Source organism: Amblyomma mixtum, chromosome 7 (genome assembly GCF_055824585.1).
Source record: "Amblyomma mixtum isolate Tamu chromosome 7, ASM5582458v1, whole genome shotgun sequence".
NCBI lineage: Eukaryota > Metazoa > Arthropoda > Arachnida > Ixodida > Ixodidae > Amblyomma > Amblyomma mixtum.
The window spans coordinates 79,896,326-79,909,652 of record NC_143018.1 but is presented as its reverse complement, the minus strand read 5'-3'; the positions used below and the strand labels follow the sequence as shown (position 1 = coordinate 79,909,652).

The following is a 13,327-nucleotide window of genomic DNA, read 5'->3' as shown; positions in this document are numbered from 1 at the left end:
AGCGTTCCACTCCTAAAGGCAAAGATTAAGCGTCATTAACTGGCAGTTAATTGATGCACCAACAATATGTGAAGTGAACAATCGCGTAGCAGAATGCAGCACTCAGGCTTTCGCCTTTCACCACTTTAGCCGCTAAAGTTCCTCGTAATTTTTTCTCTATTTGCATCAAAGAGGCACATGACATAGCGAAGTAGGCGGTAGATGTCGAGTTCTACCGGCTGTTCCATCTAGAGTGTGTCCTGGCTCCTATCTGCTTTACTATCGCCTGAACATGGCCTGCTTCCGCGGGAATGTTCTAATCAGAGATAAGAGACACGTGAGTATGCCAATGCGGAACAGAGTTCGAACCAGTCGGGAGCTCACGCCTGCTGTCTCTACTGACAGGTTTTTATCCGATATGTGCCTTAGAGAAAGATAAGGTAGAATCGTGCATCTACCACACCTCATGCTCACATGACCTTACGCCCGAGGAGTTCTTCACTTCTTGCGTTCATGTCATTAAATAACAGTTACTATAATTACACTCTTCACTTTTATTTGCAAAGATGTGAACGCCCCAATAATTCGTTCGAAAATAAAAATATCAACGGTATTATGGCAGGTAAATAGGTGTAGATGCCACACGATTACATGGCATTCAAAATAGAGCTTATGTTGACAACACTCTTCGGTCAATATCGGTTGGTTGGTTGGTTTATGGGGTTTAACGTCCCAAAGCAACTGAGGCTATGAGAGACGCCGTAGTGGAGGGCTCCGGAAATTTCGACCACCTGGGGTTCTTTAACGTGCAAAGACATCGCACAGCACACGGGCCTTTAGAATTCCGCCTCCATCGAAATTCGGCTGCCGCGGCCGGGATCGAACCCGCGTCTTTCGGGTCAGCAGCCGAACACCATAACCACTAAGCCACCGCGGCGGAGCTCGAAGAAGAAAGAGAATGTTGAATATTTCCGGCGGATTTTGACGCTCCAGAGTTCTCTATATGGCGGGATGCCTGTCCACCGGGTGTCACGTCCATTTGTGTCCCTATTTTGTCTTCCTTGCGCTCTTTTTGGGCGCTGTTTAGTTCCAGGCAGCTCGAAGTTCTCAGCTGGGCTTTATATCCGTCACTAATGGGGCGAAATTTTCACACCTGGCTCTTGAATAACTTTTCTCTGTTGGCTTTCACTTTACGTAAACTGGTTAACTAAAGAGGGAATCAGAAAGAGGAGCAAATTGAAAAAACAAAAACACTTTCTGCACAAAGCTGTGCTGGTCATAGTAGCCACTTTTAGTGGCAGGACTTCTCGCCTCACAAAATATCTAGGCACAATGCATCGTTATTATATTATGTCTGAAATAATATATTGAGGGTGCTAGCAAGAATCGCTTGAGTCAAAATTTTACGAGCGCAAATCAGCCTAACGGACGATATAATCCTAACAGGCAATTTAATTTTGCCTCTTCTTGCCTACTTTACGCCGGGAAAATAATAAAGCTAGTCTTTTTACCACAGGAACTCGATCTACACGCTTTCGCTTTAAAAGGTGAGAGCCGGGACGTTTAATTCGATTTATAGGGAAATGGACCGCACAGGACAACAAATCGAAGTTTCCAAGACTGCTTGGAGCGTGCAGGTCGAGTTCCCGCGGCAAAAAGACGAGCTCAGAATCAATCCATTTTAGTGCACCTTTCCGGCATCTGAATGACAAAGGAGCCGCCGCGGTGGCTCAGTGGTAATGGCGCTCGGCTGCTGACCTGGAAGACGCGGGTTCGATCCCGGCCACGGCGGCCGAATTTCGATGGAGGCGAAATTCTAGAGGGCCATACACTGTGCGATGTCAGTGCACGTTAAAGAACCGCAGGTGGTCGAAATTTCCGGAGCCATTCTCTACGGCGTTCCTCATAGCCTGAGTCGCTTTGGGGCGTTGAACTGCGTAAACCACAAACCAATGTCAAGAAGGAGAAGATATTCCCGCTGTAATCACCTTCTTTTGGATCGAATAAATGATTATTACTTTTTATTATTGCGCTTTCACTAGCTGTGTCAACTGAGTCATACAAAAACAAATTCTTCATTTTAGACATGAAAACGCCGAAGATATTGGTGCATCTTCCTCATTATATTTTATCTACGACTTACGGGAATTCAATTTTCTTAGTAATTGAAGATATATGCGAAAGCCAATGATTTGGTTTCGTTTTATTGGGATGTAACGCCCCAACGCTTACTCAGGCTATGAGACACTCCATAGCGGAGGGCTCCGGATAATTTTGACCACCTGGGATTCTTTAAAATGCACCAACATCGCGCAGAACAAGGGTCTGTAGCATATACTCTAATCGAAATGCGACCGCTGCGGTCGTTATCGAACCCTCGTCCTTCGGGTCAGCAGCCGAGAACCTTAACTGAACTAACGATGCGGCTGAAAACAAAGAATGTGAAGACATTGAGGAATTCACCTGCCGTTGTGTTATCGAGTTTTTGCGGGAGAGACATTTCGTTTAAGTGTCACATGTCCAACGTTCTCGGACAAAAATTTTGAAAATTAAAAAATTGTAAGGTCCTGTTATGAAAATATTGAAGGTAATAGTTTATTATTCTCAAGTGTAGCAACAACTTTCTTTTATAGTGTTTGCATCGATCTCATCGAACAGTTAAAACTGCCTTAAAAGATGGGGAACGCTTTTAACGATTGCAAAACGGCTAATAGAAAAAACAAAATGGGAGAGTGCGAGTGTGTCATCTGCAGATATATTGACTGTTAAAGTGAAGTATAACATTGCATGAAAAAAAATTTCGCTCATAACTGCGTCCCGCTAAAAAAGGCTTTTAGGCCGCCGCGGTGGCTCAGTGGTTATGGTGCTCGGCTGCTGACCGCAAAGACGCGGGTTCGATCCCGGCCGCGGCGGTTGAATTTCTTTGGCGGAGAAATTCTAGAGGCCCGTGTACTGTGCGATGCCAGTGCACGTTAAGGAACCCCAGGTGGTCGAAATTTCCGGAGCCCTCCACTACGGCGTCTCTCATAACCTTAGTCGCTTTGGGACGTTAAACTCCATAAACCAAAACCAAACCAAACCAAAAAAGGCTTTTGTTCAGAATTTTTAGGTATGAATATAGTTGTATTCAAGCACGCCTTGGTATTTCCGTTTTCGCCTCTCTATGTGCTATCTTTTTCTTACAGAGAGTAAACTTACATTTAGAATGTCGGCAACGTGAAAATATATTTGTTTTCACGTAACAGTGTGCCATCTGTTTCTTATGGAGCAGAAACTTCCAATTCGAATGTCTAAACCTTGGAACTCTCGTTGACACGCCCGTAATTAGTACTGTACAAATTCATTCCACACAGACACGGTTCTGGATATGGTTGTTCCTTCACTTTGTTTACAAGGTGCTGACTTACATCCTCGGGGTAACCTTTGGGTAGCAGGATGTCTCCTTCGAAATGGCCCTGCCTCTCGAGGAGATCTCGGGGATTTAGGAGACGATCTTGAGGAGACGACGAGTATACGCCTGCGTAAAGGGAGCCAGGAGTCACCAATAAGAACGGGCCCACTACGAGTAAATCTAGAATGAAGAAACTACTTCCACGCTACGTGGACATTCTCGGCCCCTATGTAAGAAAAGAAAGTTCACTACCTTGTTACCTGCGTTTTTACTAGCAAAAACCTCTAAATCTCTGAATTACTGCCAAACCTTCGCGCTCCTACAGACGTTTTGAGGTTTAGTGACCAGCTAGGCAATAGCTACGAAAGGGGCCTGCGGAAATAAATTAATGAATCTCTGGTATCACTTTCCTTTCTTTCCGCGCGTGAAGAGTTGAACAAACTATCATGCAAATGTTTAATAAAGGGATTTTTTTCTCACTCCCAAATGTGTCTTCCCTTCATTTTTCCTATGCTTACCAAAATATGAAAAAAAAAATTACTTCATAAAAGCAAGGCTTAAGACTGCTTTGGTAGTGGCTTTACATGCCTCTTTCTGACGTTGGAGAGTGATTAAACGGGCAATGCTAACAGAAAAACAGCCAGTAACAGCGCGGATATTTGGAAGCCTTGCAACACGGAAGAGCGGTTTTAAACACAGGCTTTGAGAAGACAGCATTGATAATAAAGGGAGTCTAGACGTCTCTGTGACAAAGTTGGGTCCCCATAAGTACGAGAGACCCACCTTCGCGATGGCCTAGTCATCTGAGCATGCGACTCGTATTCAGGAGGTGCGGGGTTCGATTCCCAGTGCCGCAAAATGCCCATCGGTTTTCAATGAATTCAAGCTTTCCCTAGCCTGGTGCAAAGTGGGTCGCTGACCTTCCCTTGCATAGAAGAAAAAACACCATGAGCATTGGCGCTATTTGACCACAGATGACCTCACTTCATTAAAATTCATTGAGTACAACAGAGCCCACTGTTGCGCGCTGGAGAAGAGAAAAGGGAAATGAACGGCAGACATGAACTGATACGCTTTGCTAAATTTGGCGCACTGCTACCACACATTTACCAATCGCAACATATTACCCGATGCAACAAAACGGGCCGCAGGCTGTTTAGAAATTAACCGCAGATCTAGTGGAGCAGCGCTACGGCACAGGGCCAAAGGGGAGAAAGGGTCGAACACAGCGCTGAAAATCTAGAAATATTCTAGAAATAGAACACCGCAGATATTTTTAACTGGCAGTGCATGTAACCGAGATGATACTTTTTTTTTATAATTTTTTATAATATAATTTTTTATAATATAATTTTTTTATAATTAACCAAGAGGCTCGCATAAAGATGTGAATGTACACCAAAAGGATTGGTTTCCATAAGATTAACGTTGCCATTTGTCAGCCACGGAAGGTTGCAGAGGCACTGAGTTGTTTTCATTCGTCCAGAGTGCATCAATCGGAAAAATGCTGTTCTACTTAGATGAAAGATTCAGTACTGGGAAATAGCTGAACACCCTACCTTCCAACGGCTCCGAAGTGGTGGCAGGTGCAGGCGCCTGCCACGCAGGTGACGTCAAAAAGAGCAGCAGAACCCATGATGCCAGTGGGAAAGCCATACTGCTGATTCAGTGTAGCTGTCAGAAACTGAGTCCTTTCTTAGTTCAAATGCTACGTCACTGCCTGCTCGCTTTCCTGCCGTCTCAACACGGCGCTTATATACGTCCACAACGTGTGTACGTGTGACGCCTTCCTCGCTGACCTTTGTATAAGGTGACTCTACGCAATCAGTACTTTCGTGCCTAAACATTATTACGCCACAAGCCGGTGTCCCATGCAGTGGACACTTGCAATCTCGAGCAATGGCGGGAAAACACCTTCAATGCCAGGTTCCTGGATGGCACCGCAAGAAGAAAGCTCTGGCAAAACTCTTCTTTATGGAGATACTACGAACTCCACAGGCTCTAGAAATCGCGTCAGTCTGGCTTTGTATACAATCAGATAAAACACAATGGATCGGCGTCGCCAGACGCTAGTATCGCTAGCTTCCATCTCCGATGTTTCACAGTGGCAAATGAGAACAATGGCAGGAACGGAGAGAGTCAAGTCGCATATTGGCGGACACCACCGCAAAGCCCAATCGTCCGCAGATAATTCTACCGCGAACAAAAAACTTGTGTGTACACAAAACTGCTTGAGAATTTATTGATTATGAAAATAAATACTGCCCTTTTGTGCGCCCACGATTGCATGTGCCTGAATCGATAACGATGGAGCCCAAGGTTCGAGGTCAGTTCAGGGCGGCATATGCTGGGGCGCGTGGAATTCTGTAATATTGATGTTCTGGCGCAAAAGACACAATGAACAAAGCGCGTGACTCCTGGGATGCACGTGTCTTGTTCGTTCTTTCATTGCGTCTTCATGAATTAATCATATGACATGCCGATATTCACGACACGCCACGGGAGTAATGCTATCGAACAGCACGCAGATTCATCACTGCAAGCTGGACAGGCGGCGATAGGCCGATTAGATATGACTGTATCCGTTCTCCGTTCTTTATTTACTAAAAAATGGCGACCTCTGCTTCGTCGATGCATACTCGTTGTATCTTGTGGAAAATCCTTGAGCGGCTTCTGCTTTAGCAAACAAGGAACTAAGCAGAAATCTGGGCGCTTGCGGCAGGTGTTGCAAGGTGTGCAGGAAAAGTGCATTAGCACCGGGCCGAGGACGTGGTGTGCATTGATGATTTTTAAGAAAAAGCCAAAGGCTGAGAATTTCAGCATATTTGGTGATTTCGTTCGCTTCAACTGTATTCAACGTTCGCTTCAATATTCGCCCAGAAGTTTCGTGTTTTTATTTTAATTTAAGATAAACCCAGAAAGCGCGCACAAAAACATACTGTCAAGGATTTCTACTCATTTTTGTGTTTCATTAAGTCTTGTAAGAATCCAAAGAAAACGCATTTTGTGTAAAAAAGAAAACTTTTTAGTTTTATACAATAATTGCGAACACAGACACGCTGCACGTTCAATCCCACACTACGTGCGATTTTTTTTACACCAACATAGAAGTGTGAATTTTCATACCGAGCAAATTGCGTTTTGATGGCAGGAACAGGGCAAGAATATTCCTGGGCGGGATATTTTGAAGGTTTTTTTTTTTTTTGGGGGGGGGGGGGGGGTGGAGAAGGGGTATTAGAGGGGGCACGTGATGTGGGGCACGAGGAACGAATGAGATACCTATTTTTTGCAAATTTGTTACCTCAATGGCTGCTTTCTTTTAAGGTGCATTGTCTTGCTAACAATTTACTTCCTGTTTAACTGTTGAGAGTCGTGATTTCGTTCAACACATCTTTTTAAAGCACAATAAATTTCTATTCATCGCTGTTATGATTGTTTTTTTCCTTTTGCAAGTAGAGTCTACAAGGACAACACCTTAAATGTCAATCAAAAAACGCTGGACGTCACCATTAGGAATGACAAACGCTTTTCGGGTGCTTGGAGCGCTGTCACCACGTCGACCACATCTCGTTAATTCCTTTACTGCTCCTTCTTTTCGCGGCTGTAGTGATTAATCCGTATTTAACTAGCAGTCGCATATCGGCGAAGAAACTTCGGCGATTGTGCCCATCAGGCACTGCCTGGAAGTGTTCTGTCAGAAAGTGCAGTAGGCTGAGAACCCATCCTTGTGCAACCCTAGATGTGACAGGGATGACATCAGATGGCATATGGTTGAACATAACAATTTGGGAAGGATATGTTCAAAACTCTACTATGAGTTCACAGCTCACCCTTCCCAATAACCTACCCTATTTTTGCAATTAGGTTGCAATGACACCAGCAATCAAAAGGTTTAGATAAGTCGAGTAAAATAACGTCAGTTTGGGAATGGTTATTAATGCAGAGTGTGGTCATGAACTACGTCTGTTAGTTAAGGGATGGTTGATAAGCCAGCTCGAAAACCATGCTGGCGAGGCGATAGTAAGTTTTAACATTCTAGAGATGTTGGTTTGGTTGGTTTATTGGGGTTTAACGTCTAAAAGCGACCCAGGCTATGAGGGACGCCGTAGTGAAGGGCTCCGAAAATTTCGACCACCTGGGGTCCTTTCACGTGCACGGACATCGCAAAGAACACGGCCCTCTAGAATTTCGCCTTCATTGAAATACAGCCGCCGCAGCCGGGATCGAACCCGCGTCTTTCGGGTCAGCAGCCGAGCGCCGTAACCACTGAACCACAGCGGCGGGGCCATTCTAGAAATGTAGCTATGTAGTATTTTGCATGCAGAGCTAGTGAAGGATATGGGTCTGAAGCTAGCAAAATTTATTCTATCTCTTATCTTGTGGATCGGTAGTATTTTAGGCTTTTTGCAGTTATGCGGCAGATTATCCGTTGACAGTGACTAACGAAGAACCTGTTCCAGATAATTGCTGCACAACTCAGCCAATTTTTTTTCCCGGAATACTTTTGGAATTCCATCAAGGCATTCGTCTCTTTAGGGTTAATGTTGAGGAGGAGAATAAAGATTGCAGAGTCCGTTATCAAGCACTGAAATACGAGACGGTGGGAGACAGGAAAGCATACCATTGTCTTTCGTGAAGATTGACTGAAAGGAAACATAACTATTGGCCATTGTAGTTTTCTATTTGGTTAATTGGGTAGTTGTCGGTTGGATATACTCCGTCATGTTTCCAGAATATTTTTGGGCTATTTTGAGGAAGTTAGAAAAGATCACACTGTACGATTACTGCTTGAAATGTTTCAGTTTTTCCTTGAATCCTATAACACCAGATTTTAACTTGGAGGTTGTAGATGGATTCGGATTTTTTTTCGTTAGTCTAACAAAGCTGTTTTCCATGCCGCTTAGCATGGATAACGTCAAGTGAGATCCACGGGTTCGTAAGATACTTTTTCTGTGTCCCATCGAAATATAATTAGTTATACACTGCAGGACAATTGTCTTAAAATGAAGAGAAATTGTATTTACGTCAGTGGATTCTTCAGAAGCTTTTTCTAAGAATGAAATTGATGCCAAAAATCAGTAAGTACGCTGGCGCCTTCTGCTCTTGTTAACGTTAATAAAATGTTTTACCAGAGGCATGCTAGTAATGCCGTCATTGATCGCAACGAAATTCGTTTTCGATCACTCAACTGCAAATGCGAATTCTGCTGTTCGAAAGCGTGCCCAGCATGGAGTAACCTTTGCTCGCGAAAACACGCCGCGTGTGAAACGCATGCGGCCGAGCCGCTAAACTTTCATCATCGCAGGCGCATGATGGAGGAGCCAGAAATTCCCGTGATAGCGGCGCGTTTTCGTAAGCGAAAATCGCTCCGTACAGACAACGCTGTAATATTACTTCCGCACGCGTGGCAGTGCCGTTACAATTTAGAAGCAAGAAAAAAGCCTAGGATGCGAAGAATACCGCCGGCGGAGGCTGCGCGTCCGCAAGCGAGCGCACGAGTTGAGCCCCAGCTTTCACAGCTGTTGTGACGTCAGCGCCCCTAGCGGAAGGAGCGGGAGTTAGGCCGCCGGTGGAGGCTGCGCGTCCGCAAGCGAGCGCACGAGTTGAGCCCAAGCTTTCACAGCTGTTGTGGTGTCATATCACGTGGTGCGCCGATGTAGGTCAAGTGGTAGCTACGCGGCCGCGCGCGGCGCAGCAAGGAAGAGCTCGGTTGTGCGGCTAGTATGCTTCACATAAAACGAAACGCGGAATGTCGAGACCGAATAGCGGTATGCAGAGTCGCTTTCTGTCTTGCGGTTTCACTTGCCCTCTCGGGGCTGTCGGGGACGGTATGTCAAGCACCAGGATAAGCGAAGGATCGGCGGCTTCGCACATTTTTGTGCCCTGCTTAGCAGACAACGGTCGCCCTGGCACATGCTACGTGTGCGCTTTCAGAAACTTTCGGCGAGTTTCCCGGCTAGATCAGCCATGAAGCGCTGAGCATGTAGAAGGTGCAACGGGGCACCTAAATGCTTAGGGCGCGCAGCCGCTGCATCCTGTGGTATGTCGAGAGTTGCGCTGCTTGCGCTACTCGTGGCGCCATAGTCGTAACGATGGCAGCGCAGCCCTGGTGGTAGTGAAACCGGGGAAGCTCTCGCATAACCTAACCAAAATACATTGTTGTAGCGAAAGCTACACTGGCTACGAACTTGAGATTTCGCTGTGGCGGTGCTCCGAGGAGGCACAGAGACCGACCTTGAGCCGTTGCCTAGCAACCGCCGCAGCTGGCGGACGCCGCGCGCTCGCCACGCCATCTGGCATGACGTCACATCGCGCGCCTCGCCACCACCGCCGTTTGGTATGACGTCACACCGTTTGCCCCGTCGTTGCGCTCGCTTTCGCTACCTATATCCTGGCACAGCCGAGCTAAGCCACTGCCAATTTTATTAACGCATTAAAGCGGAGCGGATAATAAAAATATAATCTCAAGATAAGCTGAAACGAGTCGCAAGTGACCGGGAGGAAAATACTTTAGAAAAGTTCTGTGCACGTTCCTCCCCTCACTCCTTTGAATCGCCGGCGGAGCGCGATAGAAGCGAAAGTGACCCCTGGTTCAGATGCATCGTTGCGTCACTGGCGTGGTTTGAAAACGGACCGTCACATTTCGCGTGTCGAGGGGTGTCGCGTGTGGAAGCGTCTGCTCTGCCTCCATCGGGCTTGGTGCGAAAAGCAGCACACGTGATGAGTAGAAAGCCTGACGCGCTTGCCGGTTTACGCCGCCACTTTGATAAGGCGTCGGCCACATCCAATTCTTATTTTAATTTTAGCCCGGGCAGGTAGGTCGCCGTCCACTTTCATTGCCGGATGGTCGCACGCGTAGCTAGGGGCCAACCCAGTTGCCGCCCTCCATAACTGTGGCGATCGGGCGACGCCGGGGGAGACCGTGACGTCACCCTGACATCGCCACAATGGCGCGCATCCACGGCTATCGTACCTCGCAGGTGCATCGACCCAGTGCAGGCGAGGAGAACTGAAGTCCTAAACCCTACCAAGCTTAGAACTGTCAAATGTGCTTAATAGCCCCACCACAAAGCTTGGAAGCAAACCGCTTGGGCTGTAAATTTTTGACAAAGACTGTATATGGTTCCCCCTTCAAGCGAAAAAGAAGTACAATATGACTTATGTATAGAATATTACTGTGAATTGGAACACTATAAATGTGGCCGAATCCGCGTTGAAAGGTAGTTGATGCGTGCCGCAGAGCCAAATGCCGGGGAAAAAAAACTACAGAGAATGCTTACTATATTCATATCAGTGCGAAAGCACGGATTTGTGCTGCGTAGAAGACGACGGTGAGCAGGCAGTGCCGCTGGACGGAGCGCTCGCGCTAGGCCAGCTGCGAACAGACAAGGGAACAGACAACGAACGACTATGTTTGGGGTTGGTATCCATCCGATTATTGCGCACGCACTAAATTCAAAGGTGAACATACATAAAGAACGTTGCACTGTTTCAGCAATGCACCCCGACATGGCTTGAAGAAACAATGCACTGGGGGTCCAAAACGACAAAGAAATAAGGAATCAAGACACGCGTAGACAGCAAATGCTGCGGACATTATTCGAACTCAACATTAACGTAGACGGTATCGTTGACAACAAACCCATGAAATTCGATGTCCTTCCAGGGAACCATCTCTGTCGAAATACCGTCGTTCCAAGACCCAGGGGCAGGCTTTTTCAACGTTTCGGGATCTTCCATCTTCACCGGCAGCCTTAAGTCTTTTCTTTGATCCCTCGGATGCGACAGGATTGCCGTTACGTTCTTAGCGAAGGGCCACTCTAAGAAATCATCCAAGTCACCGTCGCCAAGAAACAAGATGAAAGCTAAGAGCACGTCATTGTTGCATTGCTTCTGGAACTTGCAGACCAGCTTGAATGTGTAGCCAGCCAACACGTTTTTCGTTGACAGCAGGTGATCCCTTTTGACTCCGGTCATAGCGTTGTATCCGGCATAAATTTTAGAGAACTTGCACGCTGAAATGAAGACGCCAGGTTTGGAAGCAGCGCGGTATGCTCCGGCAGTTACCGCGGTGTTCTTCACTGCTGGAAGCAAGTCGCCTTGTTCTCCGCTAGCCTTCTCTTTTTCGATCAACTCACGCTCAAGACAGGTCATGCGCTCTACTAATGAGTTGGCGCCATTGACAACGGCATCCAGGTCAACTTTCTCACCGGAAGCCCGCTGCCGAATGATTTCGAGATCGCTCTTCATGCCGCCAAGCTTTTCAACGGCCTTTGCGATGACCGTAGCGCTCATAATCTGCTGTGGAGCAGTCTTGGCGTAGCACTGCCGGCAGTGATGAACGGCTAAGCAGCGAAGAATGGACTGCCGACATCCAGAGCACCTAAATTTGTCCTTACAGCATACAACGAGATGCTCCTTCAGGTCGCCTAGCCGACCGGCGAAGCTGCACTCACGGCCACCGACGACGCAGAGGACGCGATGCTGCTCCAAGTCGGACTGCCTGAACTTAATCGAGACAACTTGGGCCTCTGCAAACTCTATGCCGTCGATGGGGCACTTCTGGTCTTCACTGGCGATCTGACGCTTGCACGCCTGGCACAAAACGTGACCGCAGGGTAGGATCAGAGAGCGGCTGGGCACCATACCACAGGCGCCACAGAGTCGCGTGCTGGGTAGCTGCTCGACGAAAGTAACACGACGTCGCTCGAGGAAGTCGTCAAATCCAGTCAGAGTGTACTGCGTGCCACCCATCATGACGTTGTTGCAGATGGTGGGCGGCCAAAACGTTTCAGTGAATAAAGCGCTGAAAGTATATACACAGCCGTAGAGGCAGTGACTAAATCAGAGGACGGGAGACCCGACCAGTTTTGGGAGACCACGTTCCGGCCCAGCAGGGAGCAAACGGAGCAGCGGCGAAAGGCAACCAGTGAAGTTAATGTACTACTGGGCCAAGCGGGGCAGGGGCGCGACCGCCAATAACACTGAAAGAAACTGGTGGAGAGAGCGAGCAGCTAAGAAGAGAGGGAGAGGTGCTGTTTGCCAGATCACTGTTCTCTTTCTGTTGGCAAGTGAATGGGCTGAAGCCCCACAGAGTAGCGGCGAACTAGCGCTTGGTCGTCAGCACTGGCCAACTTAGTGAACTCGCTTCGCGTGACGTACAACTTGGAGTGTAGCGCACGGGCACGCTAAGCAGTCAACGGGATGAAGGTCTAGGTTAAATAGACTCAGATGCGAACGTACTGCTGACGTGTAGCGCTCCTGTAATCTTATCGGGGTAGAATTTGTGACAGAAACGAGAGCGCAAAACGGCAACACGGACGAGTTAGGGGACAGGACGAGCGCTGCACTTGCAAAAGGATTTATTCAAGGAAAAACGTTTATATACCCTTTGACCGTATCCATGCTGTTAATCGCAGTTGACAAGCGGTTCAAAACAAGTGCAATTAGAACAGAGAAGCAAAGCCTCGCCGCCCTCAAACCGGTGTATATCAGCGTTGCGCGAGCCTACACTTGTTGAAAAGCAGCGGCAAGTGAGCGCGGCAAAGCGGGAGGACCTTGCCATGACACTCGATTTTCGCGCCCACGCGGCGCGCGCAGACACCCGCGAATATCCAGGCGCCCTCTTTCGAAGCGAGCCCCAGCGGCGAAACAAGCAAACACCGCACATAGTCTTTATCAGGCGCGTTACGTAACAGCTCGACAGTGTGGGCGAAGGCTGTCGTCACGCGGGGCACTCTCGCAGCAAGCGCCAGTGGGTGACAGCAGCGCCGCGGTGCGGCGACTGTACGTACGCACGTACGTACGTACGTACGTACGTACGTATGTATGTATGTATGTATGTATGTATGTATGTATGTATGTATGTACAGGCGCGTACAAAAGTAAATGGAGCACGCAACTGTCTTCGAATATTTTTCACGCGTCACATAATTGAAATTTCTAGCAGTGGTACGC

General features: G+C 47.6%; 1 protein-coding gene and 1 non-coding gene across 2 annotated transcripts; both read right to left on the bottom strand.

Annotated features, from left to right (window-relative positions):
• Positions 1–844: 844 nt before the first annotated feature.
• Positions 845–916, bottom strand: TRNAS-GCU (transfer RNA serine (anticodon GCU)). Its single transcript has one exon. It is a non-coding gene; the product is annotated as a tRNA-Ser (tRNA).
• A 9,567-nt stretch (positions 917–10,483) lies between these two features.
• On the bottom strand, positions 10,484–12,254 carry LOC149336607 (uncharacterized). Its single transcript, XM_089553010.1, has one exon. It carries the CDS (start codon positions 12,125–12,127, stop codon positions 10,967–10,969), a length of 1,161 nt encoding a protein of 386 aa, XP_089409136.1. The 5' UTR covers positions 12,128–12,254; the 3' UTR covers positions 10,484–10,966.
• Positions 12,255–13,327: the final 1,073 nt, after the last annotated feature.

Coding starts and splice junctions, on each gene's coding strand:
- LOC149336607 (XM_089553010.1), bottom strand. CDS start 12,127: ATGATGGGTGGCACGCAGTACACTCTGACTGGATTTGACGACTTCCTC.